General features: G+C 45.3%; 2 protein-coding genes across 9 annotated transcripts in view; both read right to left on the bottom strand.

Moving 5' to 3' along the window:
- Window positions 1-1,117: 1,117 nt before the first annotated feature.
- Window positions 1,118-5,041, bottom strand: eif5a (eukaryotic translation initiation factor 5A). Its single transcript, XM_015955590.3, has 5 exons — window positions 4,527-5,041; window positions 2,962-3,149; window positions 2,672-2,776; window positions 1,631-1,762; window positions 1,118-1,456 (listed from the first exon to the last, which is right to left on the bottom strand). Exons 1-5 carry the CDS (start codon window positions 4,672-4,674, stop codon window positions 1,391-1,393), a joined length of 639 nt encoding a protein of 212 aa, XP_015811076.2. The 5' UTR covers window positions 4,675-5,041; the 3' UTR covers window positions 1,118-1,390.
- Window positions 5,042-7,048: 2,007 nt separating this feature from the next.
- Window positions 7,049-16,809, bottom strand: part of tnikb (TRAF2 and NCK interacting kinase b) — a 39,035-nt gene continuing 29,274 nt past the window's right edge. For all 8 annotated transcript variants that reach the window (XM_054750974.2, XM_054750966.2, XM_054750968.2 and 5 more), the window contains 6 exons: window positions 16,500-16,634; window positions 16,282-16,382; window positions 15,906-16,055; window positions 13,275-13,434; window positions 11,226-11,365; window positions 7,049-11,096 (listed from right to left, as the gene is read on the bottom strand). In XM_054750974.2, the coding sequence (XP_054606949.2) occupies window positions 11,013-11,096; window positions 11,226-11,365; window positions 13,275-13,434; window positions 15,906-16,055; window positions 16,282-16,382; window positions 16,500-16,634 (770 nt within the window). In that variant the 3' untranslated portion in view covers window positions 7,049-11,012. The remainder of the gene's footprint in view (window positions 11,097-11,225; window positions 11,366-13,274; window positions 13,435-15,905; window positions 16,056-16,281; window positions 16,383-16,499; window positions 16,635-16,809) is intronic.

Raw genomic sequence — 16,809 nt, 5'->3', positions numbered from 1 at the left:
TGATGAGTCAGAGAAAGCAAAAATGTGAACCTGACTTCATGTTTCCAGACACACAGGAGGGAATGATTCATCTACATGTTGCAGTTTCAAGCATCCAGGCAGGATGTTGCCACAACCACGATGGAAATGAAGCAGGAAACTTTATCAGCCGAATCATTTCAGATGGATGCAAAAGACTTGATATATTTGGGTTCATTAATTTTTTCTGCTTGAGAACGCACAGAAGAATGTTTTTAGTCTGTTACTTAGAAAGTATGCAAAAATAAATGCAGCGAACATATTACAAGATCAAAGTTGACTTTTATACACCAAAATAGAATCATTTAAAACCAGCTGATGCTTTAGTTGTCTCAGGCTTCCCCATGAAGGAACAAGCAGAAACAATAACAGGTTTAGACTCTTATGTTGATAGGGGGCTTTTACTCTGAAATCACCAATAACGCAATCTCACATCGACTTAAACCACCCATGTTTCCGGATTGGTGCCAAACCCCCGCAGGAGCAGGTCTCCATCCTTCCTGTCTGGGACAAATGCTTTAGAGACAGAAAACCAGACAGTGTGTGCACTTTTTCTCCTTTTGTATCGTTTTATTTTGCCTTCTCCAGTCAGGTGACAAAGGCCTCGAGTGAACAGTTTTCAACTGACCCCCCCCCCCCCCCCCCAATCGAGTCCCAAAGTAAAAGAAACCCCTCACTGCAAACGCTTCCCTGTTGCGGAAGGCCGACACCACCCCACCCACGCTTCTGAAAACAAAGTAGAACTCCTCGTGTCGAGGTGGGGGGGCACTGGCTGCTGTGTGGAACCAGAACTGAGCCCACCGGACCGCCACGCCCCTCAGAAAACCCACCCAGGTTTCTGCTCTTGAAGGGAAAAATGAAAGATAATTTCTGTTTTCTGGCTTTGCATGCTGGGGGAGGGGGGCATTCAGGAACCAGATGAGATCATGCTGGGATGCTGTACGGCTACAGGAGGGACAACCTAGACCAGATCCAGCACCCCCCCTCCCTCGAAAGGCTGCTAGTCAATCTAAAGAATATAAAAATAATAATACAAAAGCCGAACTCGGAACATTCAGGAATGTAAAGGCAAGAATGAGCAGGAATGAGCGACTGATGGTATTTTTGAAGTTGTTTTTATATAAAGTAGATTGTTACCAAACAAAAACTCAGTGATCAGGCAGAGGACCCCGCAGCGAGCTGCGGTGGAACATTCCCAACAGCAGAGAGAGAGAAATGAGAGAGGGGGGCGGGGGAATAAAAGACGAGAAAAATCACAACAGAAATGTTGGAGGTTGTCTGTGAAGGCCGACGCTTTGGTGACTGAACCAATGAGAATGTAAGAGACCGGTTGTGGGCGGGGCTTGTTGCCTGGGCAGCAAAGTCCATCTCCCTATTTGCTGGCCATGACCTTGGTGGCGACAGCACATTCCTCCCCCATGGCAGAAATCACGGTGACCTGCAGAGAGCGTGCAACATGTTCGAGTCAATCATCTGAAACTTGACACACCCAGACCCCCCCCCCCCCCCCCCCCCCCCCCACACACACACACACACACACACACGCAGCTGACCCACATCACTTCTCATTTATCTCAAACCTGAACAATAAATAAATAAATAAAACACGTACGATAAATTCTTCACCAGCCTCAAACTTCGCTTCGATTTCTTTCCCGACTTCGTTTTCTGGGACGCGCAGGTCCTCTCTGATGTCCCCGTTGTCGCTCATCAAGGACATGTAGTTTTCATTGATGTTAACCAGCTGCAAAAACAACATTTATTAATCACAGCACGAAACACGCTGGGTTTAGGGTCATTAATCCACCCGATCAGACTCCAGAGACGAGTCAGAAACTAAACCCAGGTCCTGAACTCTGGCCCTCCAGGGCCACCATCCAGCCTGTTTCAGTTGTTTACCTGCTTCCACACAACAGTCCAATCGCTTGTTCAGCCAGTTGATCACCTGCTGATTAAAATCAGGTGTGCAGAAGCAGGGAACGACTAAAACATGCTGAAAGGCTGACCCTGGAGCAGCGTGTGTTCAGCTTCTAAAATAACCTTTCAAAAGGCAACAGGTGCTCTCAGTTCATAAACAAGTTAAAACTAGAAGCAGGATGATTTAGGTTAAGGCAGTCATGCATCCCAGTTGCCATGGTTACGCATCTATCAGATATTTTCATTGGGTTTCACCCTCAGAACAGCTCTGGTTGGAGCTGAAGACGCCGACCTCGTGTGCCTCGTCTAATCTCATCCAAACATTCTAGTGAAGCTAAAGAATCTCTGCAACCACAAAGTTTCCTAAAAGCTAATAAATGTTTGTATTTTAGCTTCAGTTTGTTTATCTTTTCATTCAATTGAAAAACAGACTAAAGCTCAGGAAGCAGCCGAGATGCAACTGAAGGTAAGATTCCTTTTCTACACCGTTAAATCCTTCAACTGCACACCTAAACCAGGCACCACGCTCCAGCTCAAACATTCATTTTCATTTACTTGAAACTTTAAAGAAACCAGAAAGAATCTCAGTACGGTTGTGAAGATGTTTCAGTTAGGGTGAAGCAAACCGTCACCGGTTCTGAGCAGATGCTAACGATGAGTTCTTGCCAGCAGTGTCGCCTGTCCTGGTGAACTGAGGGGACACCCCAGTGAGACAAACACACAGAAGCAGGTTTACCTGATAGTCTGTCCTCTTGATGGAGGGAACATCCATGTTGTGGGTGGAGGGACACATATCTTCATACTTCTTGTTGGTGAAGATGTCGATACCAACCAGGTTAACCTGCAGGGAGACCGTTTACTTCATCAGACTTTCAGTAAACACGGTGCTTCCTAGTGAGCACAAACTGGAGCAATATTTATTATAACCGAACGGAAAATGGTGCAAGAAACAGCAGCAATAGAATATATATTAAATATTATATTAATATTGGAAAATCACAGCGGCATACTTAAAGCCAACAGTACCTTAGCGTGTCCGTGCTTGCCGGTCTTGGAGGTGGACATCTCTACGATTTTGCAGGGACGATTTTTCAGCACCACATAGCCGTTCTTACGCAGGGCAGAGCACTGCATGGGGTAGGTGGCGGAGGCACCAGACTCACCAGTCTGGAAGTCAAGATCGGGATCTGCCATGGTGCAACGGGTCTGGGGCGCTGCAGAGAAACACCAGTTAGACACCAGCACTCCGACCAGTCCTAAATAAACGACACTCGTGAAATGATCAGACTGTCCTTAACGTGAGCAGCAAAAATACAAATGTTTCCTCAGACAATGTAAGATATTTCCTTCCTGCCTTTTTTCCACAAACTAGTGAAAGCACATTTGAGCTAAGAATTATTTTTGATTTCTTTATTGTGAAAAGTAATATACTTTATTGTGAAGTTAAAGCGTTTAGTTGCATTTAAACAAAATCCCTAGAAGCAGTTCAGCCTTTTTAAGGCTGCATATGGTACATTTGGTTGACCTGTCATCCAAACCCTTAAAGATTTACGCAAACGGCACTATTTACGGTTCCCCTCCCGTTCTAATCAGCTGTCACCTAATAAAGAAACGAGACCTTATTTACACGCAGACTATTTTTTACAGTGTCCAGCTCCATTTAACCGCCCTGCGCCTGCAGCCTCTACGGAACCTCACACACCTTCACGACCTATGATTTTCTGACACTAAGTCAACTCTCCGTGTTTAGCTCTGCAGATGGGTTTGGAAGCGCTGAATGCGCAGCGCAGCTGAAACGTGTTAGCACCGAAAGCTAACCGGTTACACACGAGGCTATAATGCAGCTTCATCCTCTACTGCCTTTACGGTCTCCGGTAGTAATTTAAAACCACGAATCTGTGCTGTAGGACGGACCGATGCGAACATAACTTTGTTATAAGAGCGCTGACTTCCCGGGAGGGATTAACGGGTTGATAGAAGCGTAGCATAAGTTAGCTCGGCCTTTACAACATCGGCAGATAAATGAACTAATAAATACTGTCTGCGATTACAAACTAAAACCAATGCGTGTAATTTTAATTAAAATCCGCAAGTAACTATCGAATACCAATCATTTAAATCTTAATGTGTCCCAACGGTGCCAACATGCGGGGCCGATGATTCACAAATAGCGACTACCGTTATCCAAATGTGTGCGCTAATGCTATGCTAACAGTGCTAGCATTTCGGGCTAGCAAAATAAAAAGAATATCCGTAATGGTCGACGGCAGCCGGTCTGAGTTTAGATTTTACGGTTTCAAACGTAACCTGTCCGCTAAACGACAGGTGGAAGATTTTAGGATGACAAGCGGCTAAACGCCGAGCGCGCTGCCAGCAGAAGGCCGCATGTCCCTTTGAATTAGCCTGGTCACCCACACCCTGCCCCGCCACCCAATACATCCACAGACAGAACCCAACAACTACTTCGACGGCTTCGCGAGCCGGTCCGTTACTACTTTAGCCCCTCGGAATCAGCAACAAGCTTTGTTAAAACCCAGTAAAGTTCTTCATTTATTCCCTGAAGAAAGAAACACGCGCCATGCCACACTTACCTTCCGAGCAAAAAGAGGACCGAGAGTGCGCAGGCGCGGCCAACTTCACTGCAGCATCCGTGGTGGAGGAGGGAGGGGGGGCGTTTTTGTGTTCCGGTGGCAGCCAGGCAGAAAGGGTTGCCAGGTCCGGGCAAACATGGCAACCCATGTGGGATACTCGCCAGTAGGAACATTTTCCAGGAACCAAAATGTTTTCTCTGGTCAAAACAAATACCCAGGGAGCGATTCTTCCTTGTTATAAACGACAGGTGGAATATTTGCCACGGATAGGGACAGTCAGAGTTGATGAGGAAACAGTGTAGAAAATGTTTTATTGCTGTTTTGATTTAGCACTTGTAGAATATTAATGAATTTCTCTTAACCATTTATATGCTGAATTTCAAAAGTTAAGTAGATTTGATAACCGAGGAATGTTTTACTTTATTCTGAAATGGAGCAAAAACACAACTTTAGATTGTAAAGACTGGAAACAATTTGAAGCCCATCAGTGCAGTGACTGCACCAGAATTCAAACATCAACATTTTATTAAGCTAAGAGGACATGTTTGATTCAAAACCTCAATATCTAAATAGAATGTTAATGCTGCTGTCAGTGGCCAATTAGGGGCCAACAAATCTACCACCATTGGCTATGACAGTCACCACAGTAACCATCAGTGTCTCATCAGAGGTCATCATGGTCACCTTGATAACCAGTCCCCTGTGTCGCTCCCTACCTGATGGTGAGTTGCCTGTTTTTGTAGAACACCTTCTTAGCGTTCTACAATCCCCCAAGGCATCCAGCCATCTACATGCTGGTAGTGATGAGCTACAGTGTGGCCACAGCTGCCCTGGGGCAAACTGCCGGATGCAAGACTGCCAAACATTGATGCCACCGGTCCCTCTGACCACCAGCAGCAGGCAAGGCGGGTCAAGTGTCTTGCCCAAGGACACAACAGCAGCATTCTCCGGCTTGAACCTGCAACCTTCCAATTACTGGACAACCTGCTCTACCTCCTGAACCACTGCTGCCTCTGATCACCCACAGCTGCTGGGTGGAAAATGGAGAAGCTCTGATGGTCCCATGGGGACCTGATGGGCTTGATGGAGGAGACATGAGGAGGTAAAACCAGCCTCCACTTCCTGGTTGGAGCTGTGATGGAATTCGGAGGGAGCTGGACTGTAGACTATGTGGACTCTGAGGGGACCCGAGAGGACACCATCGGTCCTACAGCAATAAGACACACATCAGGTGGACGAAGACTTGCAAACCAACATTTACCTGAATGATGAGAGAGTGACATCATCAGCTGGCAGCCAAACTAAAATCCTCCAACTTAAACTGGGAAAAGCACCAGCTGAGTCATGGAAAGTCCAGCTGTGACCCTTCTAGGTTCAGGATGATGCTTGTGCTGGAACGTCTACCTGAGCTTCAGCGGGGTCAGAGATTCCTCACCTGGTCTACCAACATTTCAGAGCAGTGGCGAAGCTCACATCATCACCACAGGAAGCTTTAACTTCCAGGACAACAGAGGAAGTAGTGTTTTTTTAACACGGATTACTTCCTGTGTGTTTGGTTGCGTTGAGGAAGAAAAACAGATTTTTTATTATCGGCTTCACGAGAACAGGAAGTTTATTGTAGAGTTCCTAACGTCCAGACGGAGGTCGTCTCTGATTCCAGGGATTCAGGCAGCGTGAAAACTTATGCTGATGTGCATGTCACAGGTCACACCCCGGTGTTCTCACTCTCACACATGAACGCACGTACACACACACACACACACACACACACACACACACACACACACACACACACACACACACACACACACACACACACACACGCACATGCACACAGTCGCAGTCTCACACACACACACACGCACTCACACACATGTTCTCACTCTCACACATGAACGCACGTACATGCACACACACACACACACACACACACACACGTTCTCTCTCACACATGAATGCACGTACACACACACACACACACGTGTTCTCACTCTCACACATGCACGCACTCACACACATGTTCTCACTCTCACACATGAACGCACGTACATGCACGCACACACACACACACACACACACACACACACACACACACACACGCACGTTCTCTCTCACACATGAATGCACGTACATGCACACACAGTCACACACACACACACGTTCTCTCTCACACATGAACGCACGTACACACACACACACACACACACACACACACACACACGTTCTCTCTCACACATGAATGCACGTACATGCACACACAGTCACACACACACACACACGTTCTCACTCACACACATGAATGCACGTACACACACACACACACACACACACACACACACACACACACACGTGTTCTCACTCTCATACATGAATGCACATATGTACACACACACACACACACACACACACACACACACACACACACACACACACACACACACACACACACACACACACACACACACACACACACACACACACACACACACACACACACACACTAATTGAAATACAAATAAAACCACAATAAAAACATTGTATTTATTTAGAAATCCTTACAGTTTATCTATGTTTTCTATTCTGTAGAAAGACAACTAAAGTTTAACAAGTGAACATTGTTTTTCTCCTAAAATGATCCGTAAGATATCATGAAAATCATTACAGTATAAATATCTTCAATCTGTTGTTTCTGCCTGCTGACCTTTATTCACTCACATCCAGATGGCCTCGTCTCCTCGTCAGTCACGTCCTTTAATTCCACCAAACAACAACAAAAATAAAAAAGTAAAAGATGAACCAGACTCTTCTCACAAACACCAGCATGTACAGTCATCCGAGGGTCGATTTCACCCAGAATCCATCACACCTGTTCAGGTTCTCACACTAACTCACACCAAAGCTGGATGTGCTGATACGTCTACGGTGTACAGCCTTAAAGGTTGCCTAAAAGATCCAAACAAAAGCTAAAGGACATGGTTCTGGGTTCCTGCGTGTGTCTCCATGCTAAATCACACAAGTAGACAGACATGAAGAGCTCTTATTGTGAAAAACCTCCAGTCTGAAAGAAGCATAAAATAAAATAACATTTAGTTTTCTTCAGTCCTCTCAGCTGTGTAAAACCTGTCCTTAACATCAATGTGAGTATTTACACGAGTGCAGCAGCAGAGATGAAGGGGGCGTGGCTAAAGGAGACGTGTTGCTGCTGCTGCAGCTGTAATACAACATCTGCAAACGGAGACAAAGCAGCGGCAGCAGCGAGGTGTGAAATCACTCATCTCCCCTCTGACACTAATAGCTAGTTAGAAGGATGCTCCTCTGGTGTTGGGAGGAGACAGAGGATGTTTTAGCAGCACTAGGAACGAGTGTTCACACTGTGAGCGACACCACCTTCCCAACCCTGACCCTGCTGAGGCGAGTCGGACCGACAGGAAATAAATCAAATACATCTGCAGTGATTTGCTACATCGGCTTATTTACGCACTCATGAGGTGATTCAGTGTCTTCAGGCGTATAAACATTAATTTAAAATACATTAAACTCCTCAGAAGATAAGTTTAGCTAGAAATAAGAGTCAGTGATGCTCTGCTGTCGGAGGTTTAAGTAACCTCCAAATAAGAGACAACTGTTCCTCAGTGGGTTCTAGTGGAGCGGTTCTGATCAGTGCCAGTCGGACCTGCAGCAGAATACCGTCAGAGTCAGGAGGAATAAGTCAAACTAATAAGCCCCGCCCACCCCGCTCTGGGGATTAAAGTGAGAATTTTCTAAAATATCCATCCATCCATTTTTGGCCGCTTATCCAGAGTCGGGTCACGGGGGCAGCAGCCTAAGCAGGGAGGCCCAGACTTCCCTCTCCCCAGCCACTTGGGCCAGCTCCTCCAGGAGAATCCCAAGGTGTTCCCTGGCCAGGTGAGAGACATAGTCCCTCCAGCGTGTCCTGGAGGACATTAGACCTCCTCCTGGTTGGACGTGCCCGGAAAACCTCACCAGGGAGACGTCCAGGAGGCATCCTGACCACATGCCCGAGCCACCTCAACTGGCTCCTCTCAATGTGGAGGAGCAGCAGGTCTACTGTGAGCCCCTCCTGGGTGACCGAGCTTCTATCTCTAAGGGAGAGCCCAGACATCCTGCGGAGAAAACTCATTTCAGCCTCTTGTATCCGTGATATCGTTATTTCAGTCACTACCCAAAGCTCGTGACCATAGGTGAGAATCTCAAACCGAAGCAAAAGTTCTTTCTTTGCATTTTGATCATTCGTTAACGCTTGCACCACCTAGTGGCAACCGGGGGTACTTCAGCATGTTAGTGCTGTGCACAGAAATCGTTTCACAATTACAGATACAAAAATCCGTAATAAAAACAGAAAACATCAACACCTGATGTTGCCAACGCCGATCGGCCATGTTGGAAAATGGATGGCTGCTTATTCCCAGTCAGCAAAACTCTCTGATACTAAAGTGAAGGAAGCATAAATTCACCTGTTTACTTCAGGTGTGAGTGCAGGATCCGGTCACCACGCTACGCACCGGTACCGCCTCATGCTGTTTGGTAGTTTAATAAAAACTTATTTTAAAATAAATATTGGTCTACAGGACGTTTAATTAATTAGGCATTTTAATAATTAGCATTTCAGCGTGAGAATAAAATAACTCCACGGCTTCAGTCTGCTGCAGGTAAGATACTGACTGATCTGAACCCTTAGCATCACATTCACACTTAGATGTTTTAATGCTGAATCAGAAATTTGCAGCAGTCGTGCAGATGTTTACGCTCGGAATGTTTTTGGACCACTTGACTTGCCGTTGATCACAAACTATATATAAACTAAATAATACCGTCTTAACCAGCCCGCCTCTGCTGTTACCGCTCCGTCTGCAGCCGAGCGGTCGGGCCACTCGGGGAAAAATTGTTTTTCCTTTTTGGTTTTTATGTTTTAGAATAAATTTATAAATTCTGAGGAAAAATGGAAATTCTATTTCAGGACTAAAGTTAAAATAGTTTGAAGATTGAATCAGAAAAAGAATAAAGTTTGTAAAAACCACAAATGACCCATAATGCCTTGTGGAGGGGCGGACTTGAGTCACATGACACTCATTTTAGTGTCTTAGATTCGATTAGGAGACACCAGAAGAGACTTGGACTTGTTGACTTGCAGCATCAACATTCATTTTTTCTTTATTTAGTGGAAATAAATCAGCTTTTCTGGACTGAAATCATAAATTTGGTCTCAGAATTGGTTCAGGACTCAAAGTGACAGACTCGAGACTCGCAGAATGGTGACTTGGTTCTGGAAGGTCAAAAACTGACCTTTTGGTTTTGGCTGCTGCAGCAGGAGATTTACCAATAAAGTAAAACTAATAACCGGTCCCGTGGGAAGCTCTCGTCCGCCACCAGATCTTTCTCCAGTGGCTTTTAAACATAAAACTATAAACTAGAGCAGTTTGAATCATTCGGACATGTAAAACATTTTATTTCAGCTTTAATATCCGATAGAAGTAAGAATATCTAAATATTTTCCTTGTGTTGATGGTGATCTGACTCGGCTTTTCTTCAACCAGACGCATCCCTTTCATCTCCTGAAACGGGACTAGGTTGTGGTTTTGGTGCTTTTAGAGAAGAGCGGGTGAATGTGCAGCGGGAGCGACTCGAGGAGCCACAGCCAGCTCTCAGCAGCAGCTTGATGGAGTCATTTTAGAGTTTCACATTTATTTCTTCAGTAGTTTTGATTCAAACGTGAACATCGTGCTGTCGGTCCTCATGACCTGGAGCGGCTCGGACACCAGAACCCGGTTCTGGACGGAAGGTTTCCCTCTGGATTGTCACTTTTCATCAGGAGCAGCTCAAACCCGACCAACCTCCAGCTGATGTGACTCAAACTGAAACTAAAAGAGGGATTTGGCGTTCAGCAGGGTTTGTTCTCTCGAGCGCTCAGACGCATCCTAATGAAACCAGAACCATAAAACCTCGATTCTGTGAGATGATTGTAAACGTAAAATCTTGTGCACCTATAGTGAGACTCAACCTGGAGTGTGTTTTCTGTCTAATGCTACGTTTCTTACTCACTACAACAGTGGGGGACTGGCTGCAGCTGGAACATCTGCACCCACACCAAACACCTACAGACTCGCAGTGTGAACACCCCGCGCGAACGTCACCGATGTGCTACACAAAGACCGTCCCCACCGCGTCCCACAGGGAGCTGAAAGGCTTCTCGGCAGCTCCTCAAAGGCTCCGGGTCGAGTCCAGCAGTCCTCCAGGCGCGGTCAGGCGCTCCGCAGGTGGGGAGAGCGACCACAGGACCGGCAGCATCCCCTGCAGGGTCCAACTCCTCCCCCAGGTGCTCAGTCCAGTCAGCAGCTTGTTGTAGTCATCCACAAGTACACACAAACATAAACACACACAAAGATTGTCCTCCGGTCGTCCCTCCCTCCTGTCAGAGGCCGAGGGTGAAGACGAAGAGGAGGGTCGCAGGTCGAAGGAGGTGTCAGGTTACCAGTTCATCATGGAGCTTCTGTTGAGGGTCATGAAGAAGACCTGACTGCTGCCTCCAGAGCGGACCGAGGCAAAGAAAACCTGCAGGGGACACACGGCAGAGACAGTCAGGTCTGTGTCAGCAGAGAGGACGTAGAGATTTTCTCTGGCTCACTCCCCAGTTTTTATTATTCTGGGAGCCGAGTCAGACACAACAAGCCCCAGACTCACCTTGTCGTTCCTCTCCGTCAGGAACTTCAGCCGCTGAGCTCGCTTGTGCATGAAGACTCCATCGAGGTGTCCCGTCTCCACGGAGCGGATCTCGATGGCCTTCTCCCCCCAGCCCATGATCTGGTTGGAGTGGATGTAGGCTGAACAAAAACACACCGACATTCAGGAGAAGCCTCAGCAGACCCAAACCCGTCCCGCCCAGAAGACACCCGCTGCAGGTTCTGACACCTTCACAGATGTTCACGCTCTCTGGGTGTCGTCAGACTCCAGACTTTAAGAATGTGCAAGCGAAGGTTTCTGCTTCATTATGAAAAACTTCTTGGTTGAAGCTGATCTGACAGGAGAAGGGTCAGCTGCTGAGAGCAGGAGGAGGTTTAAGGAAGCCTGGAAAACTGGATTTTCCTGGGAGGAGGCCCTCTCACGTTTTCTACAGCAGGTACATGGAAAAGGACGCCTGAGAGGATGGCTGAAGACACGATCAGAGGAGCGGTTTGAGTGAAAAGGTGTGTTACGTATGAATCTACGAGTGTTTAAAACGGTCTCATCAGCAGACGTTTTCTGCTGCATGTCAAGGTCAAGGTCAGGGTCAAGGTCACTTTATTAACACCCGCAGGTAAATTTGATTTGCCATGTGACACGAGAATTAGCGCCCAGGGTACACACACAGTCACAAAACACACACATCAATATATATATATATATATATATATATATATATATATATATATATATATATATATATATATATATATATATATAAATATAAAACAATCCATGAATAAAAATAAAATAGCCACGCCAGACTCTGTTCTTATTGAGTAACGTTACTGCCTCAGGAATAAAGCTCCTTTCATACCTCTTGGTCCTGCACCTTGGCACAATAAGTCTCCATCCTGATGGCAGGAGAGCAAACTGGGCATGCAGTGTGTGTGTGTGTGTGTGTGTGGGGGGGGGGGTGTCCCTAACAACAGCTTTGGCAATCCTCGCTACCTGTCCGCTGGACAGCTGTGCCACACCTTTCCCTGGTTCTCCGAGCAGACGACCCGACCACTTTACTATCCTGTTCAGCGTTTCCTTTTGTTTAACATTTGCCTGGCCAAACCATGAGGATAAGGAAAAGATAAAACACTTTCAATAAAAGAATAAAACATGGACATTATAGTCCTGTCCACATGCAACGAGGCCAGTTTTCTGAGGCAGTACAGACGCTGCTGGCCTTTCTCACCCAGCATCACAGTTTTCCTCAAAATTCAGCTCCCTATCAATAATTGTCCCCAGATATTTATATGATGTCACCCGCTCAATAGTTTGACCTTTGATTATGAAAGATCACGCTGTTGTTGAGGCTTCCTTCTAAAATCAATGATCATATCTTTTGTTTTAATTACATTAAGTTGTAGATGTGATTCATCACACCAAGAGATAAAATCATCAAGAACAGGTCCATGGCTGTGTTCCCCTTCTCTCAGGAGACGTACCACTACAGAATCATCAGCATGTTTAATAATTGTCCTTCTCTCGTCTTTGCTTTGGCACATGTTAGTGTATAAAATATACAGCAAGGGGGACAAAACACAGCCCTGGGGAGATCCGGTAGACACAGTTCTCTTATCCGACAGGGTGCTATTCACTCTGACCTTCTGTGTTCTGTTGCTCACAAAATCTAGTATCCACCCAAGCAGGTGAAACTGTTCCTCTAGCCTATTAACCAAAACATGAGGCTGGATTGTATTGAAAGCGGACGACAAGTCCACAAAGAGGAGTCGAGCATGAGTTCCTGCTAGGTCCAGATGATGAAAAAGCATTTCCAACAGACTGACTGTTGCATCCTCCACCCCCCCCCCCCCACCCCACCCCCACCCCCCCCCCCTCCAAGCCTGATAAGCAAACTGTAGAGGATTCAGCAGTCGCTGTCATGTCATCCTGTCAACACAAACTCTTCTTTAGAGAAGGCTGGATACAAGCCGGTAACGAAAGCTACATCCAGGAAAAGGAGTTAGGAACAGTGTGATGTCAGAGGTCAAGGGGCGGACTGAATGACTGACGTACCGACGGAGGTGGGCATCTCGCCCCACTGCAGCACCACGTCTTTGGTGATGCGTCCATAGGTGTTGACGTAGACGCCCTCATCCTCGTAGCACAGCAGCATCTCCATGCCGTCCGTCTTGGGCAGAACCACGATGGCGTGTGGGGTCACCTGACCCTGGATCTGTGGGGGGACATGAGATGAGAGGGGATGATGTCAGAGGGAGGGGTAGTGGATGAAACCCCTTCACAGCACCCGGTTCAGACCCTGCGCGAGCGTTAAAAACCTCCTGCAATAGAAAACCCTATCCCTCTTCAGCAACGTGGTCGCCATGAAAACAGACATGAGCAGTGTGATTCATGACGGCCAAAAGCAACCAGAGCTGGTTGCTACGGTAACCGTCTCCTTCCCCCATCCATCTCTGACTGTGACTAACCCAGGGTCAGAAGAGGACACAGGCTCACCTGCTGCGTTTAATCACAGACGTGTTTTACCTTCCAGCTCCGTTTATTCGTGTCCATTTGAACATTCAGCGTTTGACTGAAATACGAAATCTAGTTTCAGAATAAATTAAGCTGTTTTCATTGAAGATATTACCCTTTTAAAACGCTCTAATGTAACCAACAAATGTTGGTATTATTGACTGCTTCCTGGGACAGGGCCTCAAAACGAAGGTAGACTTACATCAGACTTTGGATTTGACACAAATTTCTTAAAGCATTATAAATCTAGTCTTTTGGTGCCTGTGACCCATCTTATTAATTTATCAATCTCGCAGGCAGTCGTTCCTTTGAGTTGGAAGGTGGCGAAAGTAACACCAATTTATAAATCGGGTGATAAAATAGACCCTATTAATTATCGACCTATTAGTATACTGCCCATCTTTTCAAAGGTAGCAGAAAAGTGGGTTGCTAAATCTATCATTGAACATCTTAATGATTCCGATCCGGGTTTGCATCCTATGCAATTTGGATTTCGCACTCTTCATTCAACTGAAACGGCTGTCTGTGTTTTTGTTGAGAGAGTGAAATCTTATTTAGACAAGAGTCGTTGTGTTGCGGCAGTTTTTCTCGATTTCAAACGTGCATTTGACACTGTCAATCATCATACACTCTGGTCTAGACTGTCGACATTTAACTTTAGTAATCATACTGTTAAATGGATACAGTCTTATTTATCAGATAGAAAACAATGTGTGCAAATAAAGAATAGCAAGTCACCCTATCTTAACTGCATGCAAGGTGTTCCCCAGGGTTCAATTTTGGGTCCCCTGTTATTTTCACTTTATGTAAATGACTTGCCTAATGTATGTACAAATGTGGACACAATTATGTATGCTGATGATACAGTAATTTTTACGCAAGCCGAAACTCCGGATGATGCAGCCCATCAGCTTTCACTGGCATTACGTGATTTACAAAAATGGCTGAATGACTCATGCCTGTGCCTTAATTTTAACAAGACCGTATCAATGTTTTTCAGTAAACCTAAGACAACCGTAGCTGCAGGAAAAGTTTGCTTGGGTGCACATGAATTAATTAATGTTGAGGAGTTTAAGTATTTGGGAGTGCGATTAGACTCTAAATTAACTTTTAAAAAACATATTAGTAAAGTAGTGAAAACTGTTAATGTTAATATACGGAACTTTAGATATATCCGATCGTCATTAACAGACACGGCAGCGATTACATTCCTGCATTCTATGATACTGGCTCATATTGAATATTGTATTACCAGTTGGTCCTATACGAGCTCGGCTGCTATTGGACCAATTGAAGTATGCTACAAAAGAGCATTGAAAATATTAGATAAAAAACCTCTCTCATATCACCACTGTCAAATTTTAGATAAATACAAGTTTTTAAATTTTACTAATTTTAAATTATTTAAATCGGCCTGTTTAATATATAAAGTTATACATGGTCTGGCGCCACCACCAATGAGTGATTTTATTAAACAAAAGTCTAGCAGTGTTGTCGGGTCTCGACTGACTCGAGCCACTGCTAGAGGTGACTGTGAACTGACATTCAGGCGGACTACCTTTTCACAGACTGCTCTGTCATACCAGGGAGTGACCTTCTGGAATAGTCTTCCACTATCTGTGAGGGAAAGTACCAGTCTAAACATCTTTAAGAGTCGCTTAAAACAGCGGCTGAGGGACACACAAGCATGTGATCATGTCTAATATTTATATTTCATATTTGTCCGGGAAAAGAGTTGGTACAGTATTAAAAGGGAAACAACTGCTAGTGTAATGGGTGAATGTAATCTCACGACAGTCAGGGCATATGCAGTATCGGGGTTTGTGCAATACAATTGATGTGTTTCCGTTATTGCTGTCTATGTTGTTCTCTGTGTCCACTTTCTTTGACATTTGTTTGTGTTTGTATAATGGGATGACAGTTTTTGTCTCTGTCACATGACTTGTAAATACTATCTCTGTATGTTTACACTACTTTGTGTCTAACATCAACCTGCCGGAGGGTCTGCAGATGGAAATTAGCCCAAGGCTATAATCTGGCATATTTACATTTATTGAAATGTTCATTAATATGTATTGACCCACTTCCTAAATAAATAAATAAATAAATAAATAAATAAAAGAGCAAGGTCCCCACAATGCAGTTGTACAAGAATAACACACACACTCTTACATGTGAGGGGATGTAGATGTCATACGTGTTTCCAGAGTCCACATCAACGACATGGAAACCAACGCTGGAGCCGTAGATGACCTTTAACCTCTGACCTTCCTCCACCGTCAAGTCGACCAGCAGGGGGCGATGCTGCAGATCTGTAAAAGACTAAAGAGCAGAGAAGAGGAAGCTGTAAAGCCGAGGTCCATATATGTTTAAGTCTCATTCGTGTGAACATGTCGGAAACATTTTTCAAATGAAAACAAAACTTTATTTGACAGATTTTGAACCGCCGCTGCACGTTCAGACATGAACATCTTAAACATATTCGGCAGTATTTATTTGTTTGAGGCCTTAAAGGCACCGTGCAGGTGAGTGGGCGTGTCCTCGTCACCTTAAAGGCCATAAACTTGTGGTAAGGTTTTGGTGCCCAGGCGTAGATTTCCACTGAGTTCTTCAGAGCGATCACCAGGAACTTAATCCTCTCATATTTCACTGTAAAAAACAGTGAAGCCATGAAGTGAAGGAGAGCAGGAGAACAACTCGCTGCTTTTCTGATCTCAGCACAAACGATTCATCGTGAGAGGACAGGTGGATGTGATGACAACGCACCGACTTTGTAGTGAACGCAGCCTTCCAGGTCTCCCACTGTGATCCAGCCCTGTTTCTTCTCCACTTCTGGGTCGTTGTGTAATATTCTGTTCCTCAGCCAGGACAGGTAGTAAACACGCAGCTTGTTCTTCTTCCCTGGATGGAAAAAAGCCACAGCATCCACAAATATAAGCTTCTGCCTAAAAACACCAAGTCAGGCACCTTCGATTACATCAGAGCTATTTCCACCAGCACATTCACCGTAAAAACGCTCATATATATTACAACAGTCGCAGTTATCATGTTCTTTAGCCATTGATGGGTCTCTGGT

This window comes from Nothobranchius furzeri, chromosome 7 (assembly GCF_043380555.1).
Source record: "Nothobranchius furzeri strain GRZ-AD chromosome 7, NfurGRZ-RIMD1, whole genome shotgun sequence".
NCBI classification, from domain to species: domain Eukaryota; kingdom Metazoa; phylum Chordata; class Actinopteri; order Cyprinodontiformes; family Nothobranchiidae; genus Nothobranchius; species Nothobranchius furzeri.
Note: the sequence above shows the minus strand (reverse complement) of the source record. Positions and strands in the feature narration are given on the sequence as shown.

Coding starts and splice junctions, on each gene's coding strand:
- eif5a (XM_015955590.3), bottom strand. CDS start 4,674: ATGGGTTGCCATGTTTGCCCGGACCTGGCAACCCTTTCTGCCTGGCTG. Junction 3,150..4,526: donor GTCCTCTTTTTGCTCGGAAG/GTAAGTGTGGCA, acceptor GTTTCTCTGCAG/CGCCCCAGACCCGTTGCACC. Junction 2,777..2,961: donor GCAAGCACGGACACGCTAAG/GTACTGTTGGCT, acceptor GTCTCCCTGCAG/GTTAACCTGGTTGGTATCGA.